The sequence below is a fragment of the Oratosquilla oratoria genome, chromosome 12, assembly GCF_046742065.1.
Source record: "Oratosquilla oratoria isolate Oo_2021 chromosome 12, ASM4674206v1, whole genome shotgun sequence".
In the NCBI taxonomy this organism is placed as follows: Eukaryota; Metazoa; Arthropoda; class Malacostraca; order Stomatopoda; family Squillidae; genus Oratosquilla; species Oratosquilla oratoria.
The window spans coordinates 38,152,193-38,173,673 of NC_134788.1; the positions used below are offsets into that span (position 1 = coordinate 38,152,193).

Genomic DNA, 21,481 nt, shown 5'->3' on the forward strand with positions numbered 1-21,481 from the left:
GAGTTGACACTCAGGCTCTGTAATGGACCTAATATTTCTAGAGAATTGACAACCACTGACTGTTCTCCTGCTGCTATAAGATAGTAACAGAGAAACTGTCCCACACCAATACAACACATATAACATCCAAAGCTTCTTCCTAGAACAATCTAAGCGAGGGCCTAAAGACTCTTGCAAACTACAAAGGGCAAGCACATTTCTAGTCAGAGAACTTGGGACAATCATTATTCCTAGAAAGATCTACATAAGGGTCCTATGGACCATTGGCATCCACTATGGGGCTGCAGGTTTCCAGTCAGTGAAACTCAAGGCAATAATTATTATTGTATATTTATATACACATACAGTATATCATATACATGAATTCATAGTCAATTACAGTATTGGTTTACTAAGATATACTTGCACAACTGTGTTTATAACAGACCTCCATACAAGTTTTCATATACAAAAGTATTAGCAACAAACAAGTTTAAAATAAACTCAGCTAAAAGAAGAAGAAATGATAGTACAATAGATAATAACTCCATACACTTTTTGGAGTCAATGAATCTTCCCAAAAGTATCAAAGTACAAGAAGAAAAGTAGTATTAAGATGAATCTGTCCACATACAAGCAAACCACTAGATAATAATGACACATGTCATAACATTTTCATTCTACCATCTCCTTTTTTCTAAGCACTTTGTTTTCTCCCTACCCTGCTTGTACAATAATACTTTGGGATCTGAGGAGAAGATACACATACATGCAATAGTTCTTAAATCTACTGTTTCTTAAATAGCTGCATAACATCCAACAAGTATCACAAGGTTCATATATCTCCAAATATCCTTTTCCTGTCATTTATATACACAATTACTTCATTCGCTAATTAATCATCTATGCTGTACAATATCCAGGTATTTGATCTGGTTCTGATGATATTGTTTAATCTTAAGTTGCATCATAGTGTTGTTTTGAACCCCAATCATATACTTGCATTTATATTCCCGTGCAATGGGTTGGAAAACTAAGACATATGAACTTAAAGGTACATTCTGCTGAGCTGAACCACTGTCATGATCAAAGATTGTCTACTAAAAATTTTATGGGCCTAATGATTATATTAATAATTTTTCTTAATATTTTCCTCTGTTACACAGTTCACACAACAAGTCAGGAAAAAATATTGGAAATTATTCCTTAACAGTCTCTTGTTCACTTGAATCTTCCATTCATTGTTCTTAAGTGTAGAAATACACTAGTTTACATAGTGTCTTAGATGCCATTAAATTTAGGATCTATTTGCATTACATTAGATAAATGAATGACCAGTTCTTTATCTATTAAGATTCTCTTAGTTGCTCTACACCATACTGTTCTGAAGAACAGTTATGTATCATCTTACAACCTACTTATATGTACTGTACTATTCTATCAGTGTCTTATTACACTTCACAAAAGAATATCTCTTGCATAATTGGAACATATTTCTATACCACAATAAATTACTTTACTGTGTTAAGTAATTCAATAGGATGAGTTTTCAAGTGTAGCATGAGTGCATCAGACCTGGTAAACACAGCACCACAATGAGTGCACACATGAGGAGTTTTTTCTGTAGGTAGTCTGGCATGATTCTTTATTGGGACTCTTTCTGGGAATCCAGCATTCCAAGGTGCATAAATATGAGGAACCTCTCCTGCATGTGGCCATACAGGCCTTCTTAAGTATGAAATCTGTGCAAACGAAGTTTCAGTGGCTTTTGGTTTGACAGGTGTTTCTCCTGTATGTCTCATAATATGCCTCTTTAAGTGATCACTTTTTGTAAAGGCTGCATCACAATGTGTACACTTGTGGGGCTTTTCTCCAGTGTGTGACCTGGTGTGGCGATTCAAATGGTCACTGTTGGCAAATGCAGCATCACAGTATTTACATTTGTGAGGCTTTTCTCCTGTGTGTCGCATAATGTGCCGCTTCAGGTGATCATTTTTTGTAAATGCCGATTCACAGTATGTGCATTTGTAAGGCTTCTCTCCTGTGTGTGTCATTATATGCTGCTTTAAATGGTGCCTTTTGCTGAAGGCAGAATCACAATACGTACATTCGTGCGGCTTTTCACCTGTATGAGTTCGAATGTGCTCCTTTAGACGCTCGCTCTTTGAAAAAGCCGAGGGACAATACGTACACTTGTATGGCTTTTCTCCTGTGTGAGTACGAATGTGTTCCTTCAAGCGATCGCTCTTTGAAAAGGCCGACTCACAATATGTACATTTGTGAGGCTTCTCTCCTGTGTGTGACCTGATGTGCCGCTTCAGATGATCGCTGTTGTTAAATGCAGACTCACAGTATGTACACTTGTAAGGCTTTTCTCCTGTGTGTGTTCGGATGTGTTCCTTGAGGCGGTCGTTTTTGGCAAATGCCGATTCGCAATAAGTACACTTGTAAGGCTTTTCTCCGGTGTGTGTCCTCGTGTGTTCTTTGAGGCGGTCACTTTTCGAGAACGCTCTCTGGCAATAAGTACATTTGTGGGGCTTCTCTCCCGTGTGTGATCTGATGTGCCGCTTCAGATGATCACTATTGTTAAATGCCGAGGGACAGTAAGTACACTTGTAAGGCTTTTCTCCTGTGTGAGTTCGAATGTGCCGCTTCAAGTGATCATTTTTCGTAAATGAACTTTCACAGTATGTGCATTTATAAGGTTTATCTTTTGAGTGGGTCCACAAGTGCTGACTCAAGTTTCTCTTTGAGGAGCACACAGTGTTGCAGATTAAACATTTGAATATCTTTTCTGGCTCTGGGTTTAATACATGGTGCATGAGCTGGTTGTGGCTTTGAGTTAAGAAAGTTGCATGTGGGGGAGGATAAACAAATTGTCCTGTAACTTGGGGTGGAGGCGGAGGCGGAGGTGGAGGTGGTGGCGGTGGCGGCTCAGCTTCCCTACTCAAGGTGACTCTTTGCTTGTAGGCGTCCTCCATACTTCCAGTTCTCAACATCTCATTCACACTTGACATTGATGCCATTTTTTTTGCATTTGTGTACTCTCTACCCAGTCAACCTGCAACAAAAGGTCACACATCAAGTTGAAATCTAAAACAGGTGTTTAACTTTCAATATTAACATAATTAAAAAGAAAATTTACATTGAGTTACAATCCAGTTCTGATAATTGTGTAAAGAAAACCTTGTTAGATATTTAGAATATTAAACTCTTGTTGCTGTGGAAGGATCCTTAATCCCAAAATTTACCCAGTCTGATAATGCACCTTTGTGGAGATAGCTATGTGTTTGGGTCAGTCAGTTAGGGATGAAGTTGTTACCAGTGGTAAGTTACTGCCTATCTAGATAATTGTAAACAGCTATACATCTACTTATCTTTACTTGGTTACACAGACACACACACATTCTTCATTAATCCTTTCTGTACTGAGGGATTGTTTCATTCTGACCAATACCAGATGATTTTATTCAGTTGCCAGGTATCTCTTGAGGGTACTTTGTTTTGGTTAGTGTTAGAAATAATAATAACAAATTGTGTGGTACCCTTTCAATAACAAAGGGGGCATACTTTCCAGAAGGAAGTATTATTCAGTGAAATAACATTAGCCTCTTTTCTGCAGTGTCATTCTTCATGCCAAATTTAATTATCTTATATTAATCACTATTGCCTTACCCCTCTATCATTCCATAAACTGATTCAAATCATCTGGTATTTATCAAAATAAAATCTGTAAGTGGCTTCATCACAGTAAAGCTTATAAACAATTTACAAGGATGTAAGGTTAAACACATCAAAAGAATACTCATGGTGACAGATATCTCTGCAGTCTAGTTTGTAATACTATGAAAATAGTTAACCTTTTCATGACAGGGATCCTGCCTTAGGCTTAAGTAAGTCTTCTGAAACTGCCCTAAGTTGAATCAAATTTGCCTGGTGTTAGTCAAAATGACAGCAGTGTTAAATGAGACAGCACAGGGTGAAGGCTCTTTGGCATTTGGCACAATAAGCCAGTAAATATGTTGCTACTGCAAAGGGGCTAAATGAAATAGCCTTAGCTTCTTCAGCCCCAAGCTGGGTGAAGTTGTCTGATGTTACCCAGAACAAAATATGTATAGGTGCTCACTGAATGAGGTGAAAAACAAGAAATTGAAGCATTTAGCTGTAGTACTGCTAACAGACTGCCTGCCAAACAGGTATTCATTAAAGGACACATAGTACTCTAGGCTTAATCAGTACTCCAGAGTGAACTATCCATAACTGTCTTGTACCCTTCTGAGTGATCTAAATATGCTGTTCAAAATTATACAGCAAACTGAATACCCCCCAACCTACTTGAAGAAGCCTGATATAAAGGAAAAATGCTGCACTATAAAACATTATTTAATCAATTATTCATTGTGGATACTTGTTTTTTATCTCTCCCCTGCGGACTGAAAAATGGTTCATGCAATGTCTCTTTGGAAGATTAACCAAATATGAAATTAAGCAAGTATGTAAAAAGCACCCCAGAAAAACTAATGGTTAGGCTTATACATATACACATGCTCATACACAAGTTCAATACTAAAAAAATGCAAGGTACTGGAAATGTGCAATAGTGGCAAAAGTGGGAAGTGAACCCAAAGCAAAAGAAAAGAAAGACTTGGGAGTCTTGATAAAAGGCAACCTTTCATCTTAGAGACATAGCAGAATTTTGGAAGGGACATATAAACTACTGCAGAAGATCAAAATGGTGTTTCACTATATGGATGAAGAAATGATGAAATAACTCACTGAAACCCTGATCCATCCAAGACTGGAATATGCATCAGTAGTATGATCCCCACACAGAGTGAAGGGTATAAGCAAGATCAAGCAAATGCAAAGGGGAGCAATCAAACTGGTCCCCATCCTGGCAGATGAACCATGTGAGGAAAGACTAAAAGCACCGGGTCTGCCAACTTTGAAAGACTGAAGAGGAAGAGGTGATATGGTTACAGTATTCAGGTCATAAAAGGGGGTAGATTGCACAGACAGAAGAGATCTTTGAACCCCTTCGTTACCGACCCATCAACCTTACGTAAACAAATGTTTCAAACCGTCCCACGAATGGCTGGAGCCTTATGTTTGTAAACACAGACACTAGCCACCATGTGGGTAGAAATAACCCAGAAACCGAGGCCTTGAAAACCCTCAATACACACAGCTTATAACTGTGACACGTGCATGTCACGGGGAGCATGCTCGGTTCCTGGCAGGTGCACTCAGCCGTGACACGCAGGTGTCACAAAACACACATCCGGTACTCAAGGGGTTAATTAGAGATTGGGGGCTTTAAGAGGTCATGGGAACATATTAAGAAAGACCACATGTCTAAAGGATGTGAAGAAATACAGTTTTCCATATAGGTGCATAAATACTTGGAATAGCTTAAGAAGTGATATAGCCCAAGCAATACAAGAGCTAAAATCTAAATGTGAAAATTGGAAATCAAAGATATTGATTAGATTGGAACTGTACATGAATTTGAGGTTAGGTATGATAAAATATTAGTGAATTGGAGATGGGATATTTCCTGTATACTACAATTAGGTATATACATAAGTGATAATCTAAAATAAAAGGATTTTCTAGAGGTGTTTAGTAGAACAGGGTGGTGGTTTTGTGATCTGAATGTGTATGTGTTTTCTTTTGGAAGAGCTGCATGGTGCAAGTGGTAGTTTGTACATCTTTGAGTACAGGTAGTATGTTGCTGGTGTTGTTTTCTTGTTGCATTTAGTTGGTTGTGCTTGTGTCATGTAGTAGGATGGACGAGTAGGATTAAGGGTTTTTGAAAACTGTGCACCTATCATTTTCATGTGCTCTTCTAAGAGGAGAACCATGGTTTCTGTGAGTATATGTTCTGTTGAGTTGGTCTCAATGCATTCTATTATCATTCTTAATGTTTTGTTTGAGTAATTCGTTTTCTTGATTGTAGGGATGTATAATCAATTGTAGTTCATATGAACTGATTGTGAACTATATATATCTTTTCTGCTGATCAAAACCTGTTTGCTACTGGTCTCAGTATTTTAATTTATAAGGAAACTAGAAGTGGCATATGTTAATATAGCTGCTTTATTATCAGCCACATTAGTGATCCATAGCTTGATAACAAATGAACCTGATACTTTGTGTTCAGTCAACCAAGATATCAATTAATATGGACTTCAAATTGGGATGGTGGATATAGATCCTGGGGACATGACAGAAAAGATCAAATGGGCAGGTGGAATGATGACAGTAATGAAAAATGACAATACAATGTGTTATTGGGTGAAGTTTGGTAGAAGCAATAAAGAGAATTAGAGCCAGGGAAAAAATTAGATGTGACTTCAGAGTAACATTTGCCCCCCCCCCCCAAAGATGAGGATGTCGAATAAATCTGAATATCAAGAGATGATGTCAAACACATCATTTAACTTACAGAAAACTATTGAACAAAAAGACATTAATCTTTGTGGGAGACTTAAATTTTAAAGAGGTGGATAAGGAAGAGTGGGAAACAAAAGGAAATTAAAATTCTCTGTTAATGTTCTGATGGATAACGGAATGACTCAATTGGTTAACATATGATGAGATTAAAAAGATAGTGCGATATTGGACTTGGTGATTACCGTATTTTCCGGCGTATAGTGCGTGACTTTTTTCTGTTGGAAGGGCCTAGAAATGGGGGGTGCGCGTTATCCGGTGGTGCGCATTATCTACGGCCTAACAAAAATTCTGCGGCTGTGTGTGTAATTTTTTTCACAACAACGTAACGATGGTGGCCATCACAAAGTCGGGACGGCACACTTCTCCATGACATTCCGTGAGAACAAGAAGAACAACCATGGTGACATGAAAGAATATGCTAGCATGGGCTACCGTATATAAATATTTGGTATAAGTAGGTATCTATCGAATCTTATTTTTCATGTTTAAATAGGCCTAAACACCATGAAACATGATCAATATTCATGATATTTGCCCATGTTCACAGCATCCTAGTTTGAATTTTTATGTTGGCTTTGTTGCTTCACTTTAGGTATGGTACAAATTCTGTTGCGGCCGTTCATAAACTCGTCTCAAACACCTGACTACAACACCCTCTTTTGGAAGTTATATTAACTAAATGTCACCTCGATGAGAGACTGTCCTATATCACCTCTGTCATTGCAGGTTCAAAGCTAAAACGAAACAGTCTGTAGTTTGTTTCAGTATTAAATAAAAAATGGTAAAGACGAATTATTTCCTCAAGATATAAAATGAACATTTTCTGTAAAAATCCCAAAATTTTTCTGTATATTTCACTTTCAATAAACTTTTTTTAGATCATATTTCCTACAAACTATTTAAGCTACAAAGTAATAAGGGACCAACAAACAACATGAGTCATATATCGGTACATGTAGTTCCGACTTTTTCTTAGTCGTGTCCTGATTGATGCCTAAACTGACACTTAATTTAGTGACAAATCAACAGATTTCCCAGCGGTGGCTCTAGCCAATGAAAAATACTTCTCCATGTAACCTCGTTCACATGATATAAATACCGAGGTAAAACTGCGTTATAGACAAATACGATCGGGCATGCGCGTTATATGTCAGTGCGCGCTATCTGTGTACTGAGATAACGAAGTGCATGGGTGCACATTATAACCCGATGCGCATTTTAAGCCGGAAAATATGGTACCAAATAAGATGTTATTGACTCTAGAATATGCCCTACAAGAAAAAGAGATCATGTAGTGCTTCAATTTCAAACTGGATAATTGAGCAATGGGCAGACAAAATTCATAGCCTAATTGTGGTTTCACTTGAACAAGAGATAGTGTTCCGGCACTGGAAATGGATTAAAAGTACCAGTCTATAAAGGAAGTAAAAAGAAACCCCTGATGATTTGCTTCAGAAGTATTCAGTGATGGTGTGGTTCCCACACAAATAAGCTTAAGAAAATACAAATAAATGGAACTAAGTTGATCCCCGGCCTAAATGACAGAGTTAAGGTGAAATTTGATCAAAAGAAAAAGATTAGGGACTTCATGCATGTTGCTCTTTTACTGTATTACAATTAGGTAAATACAAGCATACATAATATCCATGGCTGGCTCCAAAAAAATCCAGGTTCAATTCTATGTCTGAGAACCATAGAAATGCAATTATATGACTTTCCTTTATGTAGTGGAATCTATAATGGTGAACTGGATTGGAACATATTTTAAACACATGTACCCAAATAGATGAAACATCTTGAGTTCCAAGTGTTTAGAAATTATAGGTACAATATATACATATACACACACACACACATATATATGGGTGAAAGGCAAAGGGACTGGCCTCATGTTTGGCGTACCAATGGTCTGGAGGGAGCCAAAGGACCACTCAACAGATTGCTACTTAACGGATATTAAAGGTGGGTGTTCAGTGTTTATTTTTTACTGTTTTTATATATATATTTTCAAGAGATGTATCAATAAAAAAGATCGAAATACATAATAAGTTGCACTTCCACTATTTTTGCACGTGATCACAACCAATAGTATCCATTTTTAGTCTGATTTTATTTTATTTTCCTGCAGGTCGCAACAGAAAAGGCAAGAAATCTATCGTGTATCCAGATCTTCAGTCTGCTATTCGCCCAGTTCTACATTCAAGTGATATTCCTGTACCACAGCCGCCCTCTGAACTACCAAGCGATGACACGAGCAACTCAGACGATTCAGAATCTCAAGATGCAACGTATACGACACAACACCTCATCACCCAACCAGAACTCAATGATCTAGTTCGTGATCTAACACTTACTAAGCAACAGAGTGAACTCCTGGCCTCACGTTTGCAACAATGGCACCTGTTGGATGAAGAAGCTCGAATTACAGTATTTAGGAAGCGTTCTGCAAATCTACAGGATTTTTTCACTTTGGAAAACAACTTGACTTATTGTAATGATATCAGAGGCCTATTCAGTGCCCTTGAGCTGTCCTATGAACCCAATGAGTGGAGGCTATTCATAGATGGATCCCTTTACAGCATAAAAAGCAGTTCTGTTGCACATTGGGAACACCATGCCTTCAGTTCCAGTTGCTTACTCAGTCATTTTAAGAGAGACATATGAGAACCTTGCTTTTATTCTAGACCGCATAAGTTACAAAGAGCATGAGTGGTTAATTTGTGCAGACTTGAAAGTAGTAGCCATACTTAATGGGCTACAAACTGGATACACCAAATTTATGTGCTTTCTTTGCAAGTGGGACAGTAGGGCCAGATCAGAACATTATATACGCTCAGAATGGCCATCTCGGGAATCTATGATGCTTGGATGCCATAATGTAATTCATGAGCCACTAGTTAAGAAGGAAAAAATCATTTTGCCACCACTGCATATAAAACTAGGCCTAATGAAGCAATTTACCAAAGCACTGCAACATAACAAGCCATGTTTCCAGTATCTCAAAGGGATCTTCCCTAAAATTAGTGATGCCAAGATTAAAGAGGGTATATTTGTAGGCCCTCAGATTCGCAAGCTTATAAATGATGAGGACTTTGAGGCGACAATGGATGAACCTGAGCTAGCGGCCTGGCATGCATTCAAAGATGTATGCAAAGGGCTTCTGGGAAAGCACCAAGAGTCCCAGCGAGAGCGTAAAGTGGAGAGGCTAATCAAATGCTACCAAGATCTCGGATGCAATATGTCACTGAAGATACACTTTCTTCATTCTCATCTGTCCTTCTTCCCAGAGAATGCAGCAGATGTGAGTGATGAACATGGAGAGAAGTTCCATCAAGATATAGCGTCAATGGAAAACAGGTACAAGGGAAAATGGAGCCCTGCTATGCTGGCTGACTTCTGTTGGAACCTGAAGCGTGACACGCCTGAGACGTCTTATAAAAGAAGAAGTAAATAATAGATTGTAGGTTAATACATCATATAAAGCTAACAAACATGCCGATTCATTATATATTAATCAAATAAATACAATGAAGACATTTAATCTGACTTTGGGAGCAAAATACATTTATGGAACCTTGGAAATCTCTATTAATTGCATAATTATTAAAACAGCGATTTACAAAAAATTGCGACGTGGCATGAAATTTTTGTTATCAAATTTGAATTCAGCACACTGAACTTCATAATAAAACGCACATGAGAACTATGTTTTTTTCTTAATCCTGAAATTTGTTGTACAGTGTTATTATTCATTTGGATAAAGCTAGATTGCGATTTACCTATATCCAAATGAATTATAATTATGGAAGCCTTATCCACAGCCTGTCAGAAGAAACGAAAACACTAATGAGATGAAAAGAAAATGTTCTGAAGAAAATCTAATATAGGACTTGGAATCACTTGTAATGTATATACATATATATATATATATATATTACATATATATATTATACATATATATATGTATATATATATATATATGTATATATATATATATATATATACGTGTATATATATATATATATATATGTATATATATATATATATATTTATATATATTTTTCAATCACATATCATTTTTAATTCCGCACCATCGCAAATGAGACTGAGAATCGCTCGGAGGCATCCATTGGAAATTGAAACGTAGACAAGCTGAGGATTCGAACCCAGCTAACCCATAACAAAATTACATTGACGTAACCCAATACGCTATCTCTCTTGATAGCATATTGGGTTACGTCAATGTAACTTTGTTACGGGTTAGCTGGGTTTGAATCCTCGGCTCGTCTATGTTTCAATTTCCAACGGATGCCTCCTTCGAGCGATTCTCAGTCTCGTTTGCGATGGTATGGAATTAAAAGTGATATGTGGTTGAAAAAGATATTAATTGATCACTGGGAACCATTCAGTGTGTATGTGTATATATATATATATATATATATATATATATATATATATATATATATATCTATATATATATATATATATATATTGTATGTGATATATATTACTGCATTTGCCAGCACAAAAGATGCATTTATTAAGGAAAAAAATAAACAAGTGATGGGTTGGGCACAGAAGACAGAATGCTGGTTGTATATGACTGAGGGATTTAGGATGATACAAGTTGAAAGTGTCTCATCTGTTCCAGTAAGCTATCTTTAAATCCTCCCTCAAGCTATTTCCACAATAGTCTTTTATGAGGTACATGGTCAGGGTTTTTTTCCATATCTAGATACACACAATCCTACCAGCCATCTCTCACTTGTAGTACATTAACTTCCCATGAGTTAATAAATCAATTGCCAAAGGTCTCTCTTGCAGGAGACCCACAGCCTCCAGGTTATTGGCAATGGTCTCTGATTTGGCCTGTATATCACTCAAGGAAGTGGTGTCTTCTTATCTAGATAGGGTAGTGTAGTATGAAGTTTTCAGTGCCTCTGGTGTTTCCATCCAAGGCAATTTGAGTATGTGGCTACGCCAATTCTGTGTTGGTACTGCTTTAACACTAAGTGGTGGCCTGAACAGTCATGCTAATGTAATTCTTGCTCATCGAGGGAGTGATTTCTTAGTGAAGCTAATGTCTGGGGGATCCTGGTAAATTACTGAGTTTGAGGATCATGCTTGGGAGTGCTGACTTTGTAATTTGTTTGTGTATCCTTTTATAGATGTGTTCTGAGGCACTGATAAGAGGTTGTTATGAACGCCAGTATGATACTTTCTTTTTCACCCAATTGTTGCACTTGTGTGATGATTCAGAAAGGATGGGTGAGATTGAGGGCTCTTGTAAAAAAAAAGTGTGTCTCAATTTCATGTGATGTTTCACAAGGAGAATTTTGGCTTTTGATTATAGGTGTTCTGTCAGGATAATTTTGGTGCATCCTGTCATCATTCATAATGCCTTGCCTTATCTATAGAATGTCTTTATTTTTCTTGCTGGGAACCATGCTGTGGAAGCATAATCTACTGTGGCTCTTATAAGTTGTTTGTAAAATGTGATTCAGCTTTCTACTGGCCAAATCCTGTGTTTGCTACTGATCTTAATATATTAAGTTTCTTGTTTGATTTCACAAGGGCCTTGAGGGGATGAATGAAAGACAAGTATCAAAAGTGAGCCCTAGAACTTTAGATTTTTCATCCAGTGGTAGAAATTGGCCATTCAATTTGACTGCTGGAAGTTTCTTTGATTCATGGATGTCTGGTGTATGTAATGTAACAGATGATTTTTTATATGAAGCAGTCATTCTATTTTTTGTAAGTGGACTATGATGGTTAGGTCAGCCACATTTGTGAAAACTTTGACGTGCTCTGGGTTTGGAGTGTGGGCTCATGAATAAATTAAACAATACTAGTCATCGTACAACACCTTGGGGAACTCCATTATGCAGTCTTTAGATCCTCAACACATGGCTATTCTGAGACACTCTACACTTTCTGCCAGCCAGGAAGTTTACTGGCCTTTTTTTGTTGTTGTTGTTTACATATTTCCTTTACTTCTGCAGCCATATCCTTTAACTCAATCTTTCTATTTTCTCTCTGTCCTTCCACAAATGAATTTTACTTCATGGGAACATATTATGTATGTCACTAGTATAAATGCATCAAGTTTCAATGACTAGAAAGCCACAACAGTCCCTGGCCCTCCCTTAGATATCTTTATGAAAAACAATGGACTCTTGTCTGTGTTGTAATAGTGTGTGACTGTTTCTATGTCATTAGCTGAAAGTAATCAGAAATAGTTGGCTGTTATCAAGTCCCCACCTGTGAAAAATATGGGAAATATATTTGAATCTGACAGAGCGAGATCTTGGGGTCCCCACTCCAGAGATCAAGTGTCATCACCCTCAGGGCTGCTCCTCCAGATGGAGTTAAGGGGGTTGATGGGTTTTGAAAGTGAGTAGCAGAGAGATGATTTTCTCTGCCATCCAACTTGCAGGACTACCAGAAGCAGGTTCCCACCACTGGTCCCAGCATGTTATCTTAATCCCTTGAACACAATGGTACAGTTCATCTGTTTTCTTCTGGCTAATACCCATAAATATGCCCAACAGTATGATAACCAAGATAAAGTATAAACAATTAGTCACAGTTTTGAAGTGGTTCATGTCCCCATTGCCTTTGAGTCACTAGCTGCTAGCAGAGCTGTTGATGGGATGCAGATATAGCCTAGAGCATTTACAAAAGGAGCTCATGTGAGTATACAATAATTCATGTAATTACATCTTCAGTTGTGAGTCATACATAAATATAAAAAAGTAAATATCAATCTATAGACATTACCGAATGCAGTAAACTGAGAAAAATAAAGTAACTAATTTTTTGTTTTGAAAATGGCTATGATGACATACAAAATTAGAATTGAAAGTGAGACAAACAAAAGAAAGGCTGCCAAGAGAAAATAAGAAAAAGGAAAGTATATTGGAGTTACAAGTTATGTTTGTAGATGTATGGTAGTTTTTTATCCTATATGATGGAGATAAATATATATTCTACAAAATAGTGTTACAAAGAATTCTCATTTGGATTGACATAAAGAACTTGTTTTGCTTCTAATTTATTGTTTTAGTACAAGATAAAGCTTGGCACTTCATATAAAGTAATAATGGTTATCTAATATCATAAAATGCAATTTACAGACAATGCCTAACTATAGACATACATTAGAAGCAGAGAGTATGAGAGTTAGTTGTACTAAGATGGAATACTATCAAAGAATGAACAAGGAGTGATCAGTAATTTTTAACTAAACTAAAGCAAAGTATAGTAAAGGAGAGCAATGATGGTTCAGCCAGTGGTATAGTCAATCAATGCATTTACTAATAAATGTATAAAGCCTCCAGGCGTGAAACTTTGCATGATTTTGGCAGCTTTGTTTACAGACTTCTGGGATCTGCATGGTGGGTTACACTTTAAGCTGTAAGCCAAACTCTGTTTTCTGCCTCACCCTCTATAATTTACAGAGATCATATTGTAAACCACACCTTCATGAATATGCCACATGATTATCATCATGGGGAATCTGTGTAGTATACTGAAGGTACTGCTATACATAAAGAACCTCAAATTCTCTCAAGCAAGAGTTGAGTGTATCCCTCAGTTTATTATATTCATTAGGGATGGTTTGGCCACTTGAGAAGTGGCGATTTAGTAGTGGCCAAACTATTCACCCTGTGTAACCTAATAATTTCTAATTTGCATATCTTAATCATTTATAATAGTTATACATGCTAAACTTCACCTCATACTTTGTTAATAATGTTATCTTATTAAATTATTTTGCATTCATTAGTTTTTTTTTAATCAGGGCAAACAATAGGTACCTGCATGGGGTGGTCCTACAAGTTGAATATCAGACAGTAGTCTTCCTACTATCCATTCTCAACAGCTGTCAACATCCTCACTTCCATTTGAAGGTACAACACCAAGAGGACACGTGATTTTTCTCTATTAACTTTCCATTTTGTCCTTTTTTTTTTTTTTTTTGCACACAAGGAGAAACAACAACTGGTGACTAGTCCCTTCCTCCTACTACTAGAAGCCAATGGCATAGAAACATTCCCTCACTAATACAGAAAGATCTTTGGGAGGGCCCAAAGGACACCCAAAATTTCTCCTCTAAAAATATCTCCATTATTTCAGTGTCTCCAGACCAAAATGTTTCCTGTAGATTTTGAAATCTTCTAAGAAAAAATATTCTGATAATTAGAATAGTCTTTGATATAAGTATTAAGGTTACTAGTAGAAAGATGATTCTTTCACAAAATTTCTCGATGCAAATAACCTGAGGTGTCCATTTAAACCTAAAATTATTTTGTTTCAATATTACTTGATGATAATTTAACAAGGACCAATAACATGTACCTGCTTCTGGTAATCCTTTAAGAGGGACAGCAGAGCTGCCTATTTTTAAAAACTCATCTACCCCCTAACCTCCATCATTAGGTGCAGTCTTGAGAAGCTAACACTCAGTCTCTGAACTGGATCCAGGATTCTCTATCAATTTGTATTGTATTTCTTATGCCTTTTCATACATGGAGAGCTGACAACTCATGACTGCTCCCCTGTCACCACTTTCAGCCAGTGGCAGAAACAGTTCCACACCAGTGCAACACAAAATTTCTTCATAGAGAGATCTGTTGGAAGGCTCAAGGACCAATGCTAACCTCTGTAGAGCTCCAGCTTTTCCACCCAGTAAAATTTGAAGCAACAGTTGTTATTATTATTAATAACTTAATTTTCATTTTCTGAAACTGGATGGTAAGTTTCTGTTGTGTGAAGGGAACAAGTAACATTATAGCTATCTTTTCCAATTATATGAATAAGTAATATGATAATTTATTTACCAATAAGCTGTACAAATGTATTTCAGTAAATGAAACCTACATACCTTGTCCATAAAAATACTTTATATTTTAAAACATATACTGTACTGTTAAAGAGCAGTATTACATTGAAAAATAATTACTAATTTGTGTTTCTTTATTGGAATATGTTTAAGAAAACTATTATCTAACTGATTAGTTTGTGATCCTTTAATCTATGATGGACTAGATGAAAAACATTTCAGGTGTTTTTATGCGAGTTCAGTTCACTTACTGTATCAAAATAAATGGCAATAATATGATTAGCCATTATCTTTTTGTTGATGAAAGACAATGACACATACATTGAATGTTTTCAGAAAATTTAGTTCATGATTTCTCAATGATATGAAATTACTGTTTTTGGAATAACTGTTTCCTCACCATAATAATTTTTCTAAAACAACTTCAAAGTATTTAGAATGTGGAGGCTTGGTCTGGAGACATTTAAGTGAGAAAATGTTATGAACCCCCCAATATGGAGACATCTAAATGAGAATATGTTATGAATCCACCAATACGGAGACAATTCAGAGATAATGCACTAGATTCACCTGAGGTCTGATGATCTCCTGTGGGACTGTATTTCCAGTCAGTGAAACTGAAGGCAACAATCATTATCATTATTTTTTTCTTTTTATTATTATTATTATTATTTTTTAATTAAGCACCTCAACTGGCATAACATAAAAAATGTGTTAAGTAATATGTAGGGACATATCACCCCAGACATCTGGCTGAACCAACATCATTGATAGGGGTGGTTATGTCATTTTAGAAGCACTTGTTTGGACAACTATATATCAAATTGGAATAGTACTGCTATAACAATGGAAACAACCAAAAGATGAGGCAACATTTGAGATTAAGTTAGGTACACTGGTGATTAATATTTTCTTTTACAAGTATTTGAAAAAAGTACTAAACAATCACTACCTTTCCTTACTCAGAAAAAAGAAAAAAATCACAGGGCTGAATAAGAATGAATTTGGGATGACAAAATGGTCCATGAAGATAGGTATATGAAATCCTAATTGGATTTCATATACATAAAGAAAATGTGCTTAGCTGCAATTAAACCTATGTGCTCAGAAAGCCAAGGCATGTGGCATTTACAACTGCCACAGAGTCAATGCTGAATATGATTTATGAAAAAAATATATACATTATAGTAGAGTGATTGGACTGTGTAAGACAAAAAATAAATAAATAAATAAAATAAAATGTTGAAGAAGCCCTCAGCAGACATGACTTGCCCAACATCGAAACTCTGAGGGAGGAAGGGGCCTTCCATAGAGCCGGATGGAGGAACATGCTGGGACCATTGACAGGCATAACGCCTACTACTGGGAGCTGAAGTAAGAAGTAAGAAAATTTGATAAATGAATAACAATAAAAGATATATAAGTAAATAAATAAATAAAGGGCTATGATGACTTTCTTGAGAAATCCCAGCTAGGTTAGTGTGGATCCATACAAGAAAGAGATAAGGGTTCATCCACAGAAACCATGAGTAAGGCCTATTGGCTGAACACAACAATGTTGAATTTGACCTCTACAGTGCTTTAGCAGTAGAAGAGCAAATTCTGACAAGCAAAATGGAATATAGTGATGTAACACAAATGGCAAATATCTGCCTTATGTTTGATGAAAATACTGTTAGACACATGAATATCATAGTTGGATATACAGAAAAAATATGAGAAAATGAAAATGAGATCACTGTATACATAGAGGATCCGCACAGCACATTGCATTCACATTGCATTATCTTCTATGCATTGCAATTCTAAGAGAACAATGTATTCACACTATTGAAAAAAATCCTAGCATGTTATGTACTACATTACTGTTCAAAATATGTTTTGAACCCACACCATGCAGCAACCACAGAGCAAAATGTTCTGTGATTTTGTTTCAGAATTATCTGTACAGTAATATTGTCATGAAGATCAAACTCTGATCTAACACTCATGTCCAGAAAAATTAACCCCCTGACCCACTGTAATAATAATTGTTGTCTTGATTTTCACTAAATAGAAACCCACAGCCTCACAGTAATTAACAGTTATCCTTGGGTCCTTCCATGGATCTCCCTAAGAAGAAATATTGGAGTACTGTCAGTGCTGTATTGGTATTGGTCTGTTTATGTTGCTGATAGGGAAGCAGTCACCAGTTGCTTGTTCTCCTTATGTGATAAAGAGGAGGGGAGATATTCGAAGCTGACAAAAAGACCCATATGCCTGAACCAGAGTTCAGGACTACATCTCAAGACAGAGATAAAGGAGTTGACAGACACTGAAGACAAGTGACTTGGATATAGTTATTTCTGGTGGCTATCTTGCAAGAGCATCATTGACAGGTATATATATATATACATATATATATATATATATATATATATATATATATATATATATATATATATATATATATATATATATATATATATATATACACACACATCCACAGGGGGTCCTTGAGTTATGATGGACTTCCGTTCCTATGCAACGTCAAAAACTGATTTTTGGCATAGGTCAGAACCAGACTAAGCAAGAACCTTCCATGATGATTGCTTTTTTTTCTTTAGTTCACTGCCATCAGAAGAGTCTATCTTATGGTTTGGAGTCATAATGAAGGGGAAACCGCCACCCAAAAAGATGGATCAATAAAAAAAAAAAAAAAAAAAATATATATATATATATATATATATATATATATATATATATATATATATATATATATATATGATATACATATATATATATATATATATATATATATAATATATAAATACATATATATATATATATACATATATATATATACATATGCACATTCGGCACTACAAAGCTTCTTGAGTAGACTTTCAAGTCTTCTGCACATTAATTTTTGGTTTAGGAAAGATGGAATAATACACTGCCAGTAGGCTAAGTTCCTAATGTCTACTGGCAATCTATTATTCTGTCTTTCCTATGACCAAAAATCAACATTTAGAAGACTTTAAAGTCTACTCAAGAAGCTACAAAGCCTCTTGAGTAGACTTTCAAATCTTCTGAACATTAATTTTTGGTTTAGGAAAGACAGAATAATACATTGCCAGTAGACTAAGTTCCTAATGTTTACTGGCAATCTATTATTCTGTCTTATGACTGAAAATCAACATTTAGAAGAATTGAAAGTCTACTCAAGAAGCTTTGTAGCGCCAAATACGCAGTTGATTTTAGCAAAACGTTTAAAAGAAAACCTGGTGCCAAGATTTATCAATATATATATATAAATATATATATACATATATATATATATATGCATATATATATATATATATGTATATATATATAATATATGAGGAAACTAATGATAATTAGTCATTCAAAATTGCACTTCCTTCCTCAGTCTGTCATTGCATGGCAATGTATTCCTTCTCTGGCCTTACCAACTAGTTCTTTGTATTAAGAAAAATAAATTAATAAATATAAAGATTGAAAAAATAAATAAAAGCATCAACAAAGGGGAATGTACAGGGACAGACACTGCTAGTGTCATAACCATGAATTGGTGGAAGTCGAGACCATTGTAAACCGAGGACTCCTTCTATATGTATATGTATATATATATATATATATATATATATATATATATATATATATATGAATATATATATATATATATATATATATATATATATATATATATATTTATATATATATATAAACATACATACATACATACATTCACAGACAAATCCCTACCTTGGGACACGAGAACCACACATGACTGCATTTAGTCACCATGCAATAATACCAACATAAAATAGACCTGATCATAGAAACAAACTGCCTCAAATGCAACCATCACAGAGACAACACTAAGCACCACATTCTTTGCTGCTCCACCCTAGCCATACCTAGACAACACAATATTTTTTCCTTGAGTGACTTATGGGCCAATCTATTGACTGTTACTAGTTACCTAGGAGCTGTGGATCTTCAAAATAGTTCTGGGGGAACAGATTAATTGATAAATTTATATACATATAAATATATATATATATATATATACATATATGTATACATATATATATATAGGTATATTTATATATATATATGTATATATATGTATATATATATATGTATATATATATATGTATATATATATATGTATATATATATGTATATATATATATGTATATGTATATATATATATATATATATATGTATATACATATATATATATACATATGTATATATATATGTATATATATATATATATATATATATATATATATGTGTATATGTATATATATATATATATATACACACACATATAGATGATATGTATATTTACCTAATTATATTTACATATCTTTTTTCAAATAACTGTAATGTACAGTAATAGAGCTACATTTGTGAGTTCCCTTCCTTTTCTCCATCTATTGAATTGACTTCCAATTAATTTATTTTTTATGATTGGCCATTCTGTTTTTGTTTTAGGTCACTCCAGAAAATCAAAGTAGCTGTATTTCCTCTTTTTCATTTTTTCTATTTGCCTTTTTCACTCTCCCATTCCAAACAAGATCTTCCTTGTGAATTCTTTCTATTTTTTTCACTGTTCTGAACAGCTATTTGTGTTTACTGTATATGTATATAATGCCAGGACAGGATTACCTATCCACTTGCATTCTGAAAAGATAAAAATCTCATGGCAGTAACCCAACATTTCTTCTATAATGCCATGGGTTTTCCAGTCAGAGGAACTCCCGCTATCAATTGAATGAATGACTACCAACTATATGATTATCAGTTACAAAATTATTAATTTTACTGTTTAATATACCTCCCATCAAAATTTATGAGTAAATCTTGCTTACATCTACCTCAGACAAATGCCTCTATTTCTTTTTCTATTTGTACACAATACTATGTTGAAGAATCTATTGGGTGCTTCTTTGATACCTTTCACTCATTTGTGCCTTGAGTTCTCCCTCAGTTAATTAGAATTATTTGACATCAGCTAGAATAAAATCTCCTAAGTTCAGTATGACTATAATTGGATTACATTTTTCAACAGTAAATATTGTTACTTGTTTTACAATAAAAATGCATGCTGTAGTTATTCATACAGCTCACTGTCTGCCTGCCAAGAAGACTGGAGATGGTAAAGGTCAGCAAAGCTACAAGAGTGCCAACTAATGTATTTTCCTTGTCTTTGGTACACTAAAACTTTACTCATTTCCCTCAGAAAATTTCTCTATGGACTTTTAACTTTTTTATACAATTGGATGTAAAATTAACTTTCACATGAGCACACTTTGAATGAGAAATGTTCTCAATGGAGAAAAGTGTTGAAGTATACATTACTTATAATTTCATGTATGATTTAACAACCAGTCCATGATATTATTCAAAAAGATATTGTCACAAAGCTGTGGGAGGAAGGTCTAAGTGTTTGTATAGTATTTTAGAGTACATGTTATTTTCATATAATTTGGGTATCTGAGACAATGCAATGTGAGTGACCAGTGTACATGATGTTGTATGAGTATTACAACAATCATATTCACAGTTGATTGTGTACATATAGTAAAAGGAATATAGGAGTGATAATTGATGAATAAAATTTCCTGTCAGTTATGTTGACCATGAGTGTTTCTACATTTTTTTTACACAATGGTGTGAGACTTAAGCTACTTTCTATGCTGAAACACAGAAAACAAGGCTCCACCATCAATCTGTGTGTGGCAAGTTTTCATCTAATTTGTGCTTTGAGAATTATATACAACCTTAATAATTCACTTATTTTTACCAATATCCAGTAATCTGTAGGAAGCAGTAGTCTGTGTATTTGCTTTGAGAATGGAGATAATTTAGATGACTCATTACCCATATGAAATAATTCTAACAAAATAACATCAAATTAGATTCCACCAATGACAGCCTTCACTATATTTTCAATGGTAAATAATTCATATTCCTTATCATTCTTGAATTATGAAATTTACAATCTGTCTCTAATACATGGATTTTACTTATACAGTATATTCTTTTTTGTACAGATGTGTGCTACTACAGAATACTAATGAAAGTGACACTTCTTCCCTTTTTTTTCAGAGAATTAATGTCACTCTTGTATTTACCAAATTATAATTCACCAGCACTTGAAAATAATGTACGATCAATGGTGAG

The 21,481-nt window shown here is 35.0% G+C and overlaps 1 protein-coding gene across 1 annotated transcript in view; it reads right to left on the reverse strand.

Annotated features, from left to right (window-relative positions):
• Nucleotides 1-312: 312 nt before the first annotated feature.
• Nucleotides 313-21,481, reverse strand: part of LOC143031441 (uncharacterized) — a 32,418-nt gene continuing 11,249 nt past the window's right edge. The window contains exon 2 of the mRNA XM_076195255.1: nucleotides 313-3,040. Within this exon, the coding sequence (XP_076051370.1) occupies nucleotides 1,491-3,005 (1,515 nt within the window). The 5' untranslated portion in view covers nucleotides 3,006-3,040 and the 3' untranslated portion in view covers nucleotides 313-1,490. The remainder of the gene's footprint in view (nucleotides 3,041-21,481) is intronic.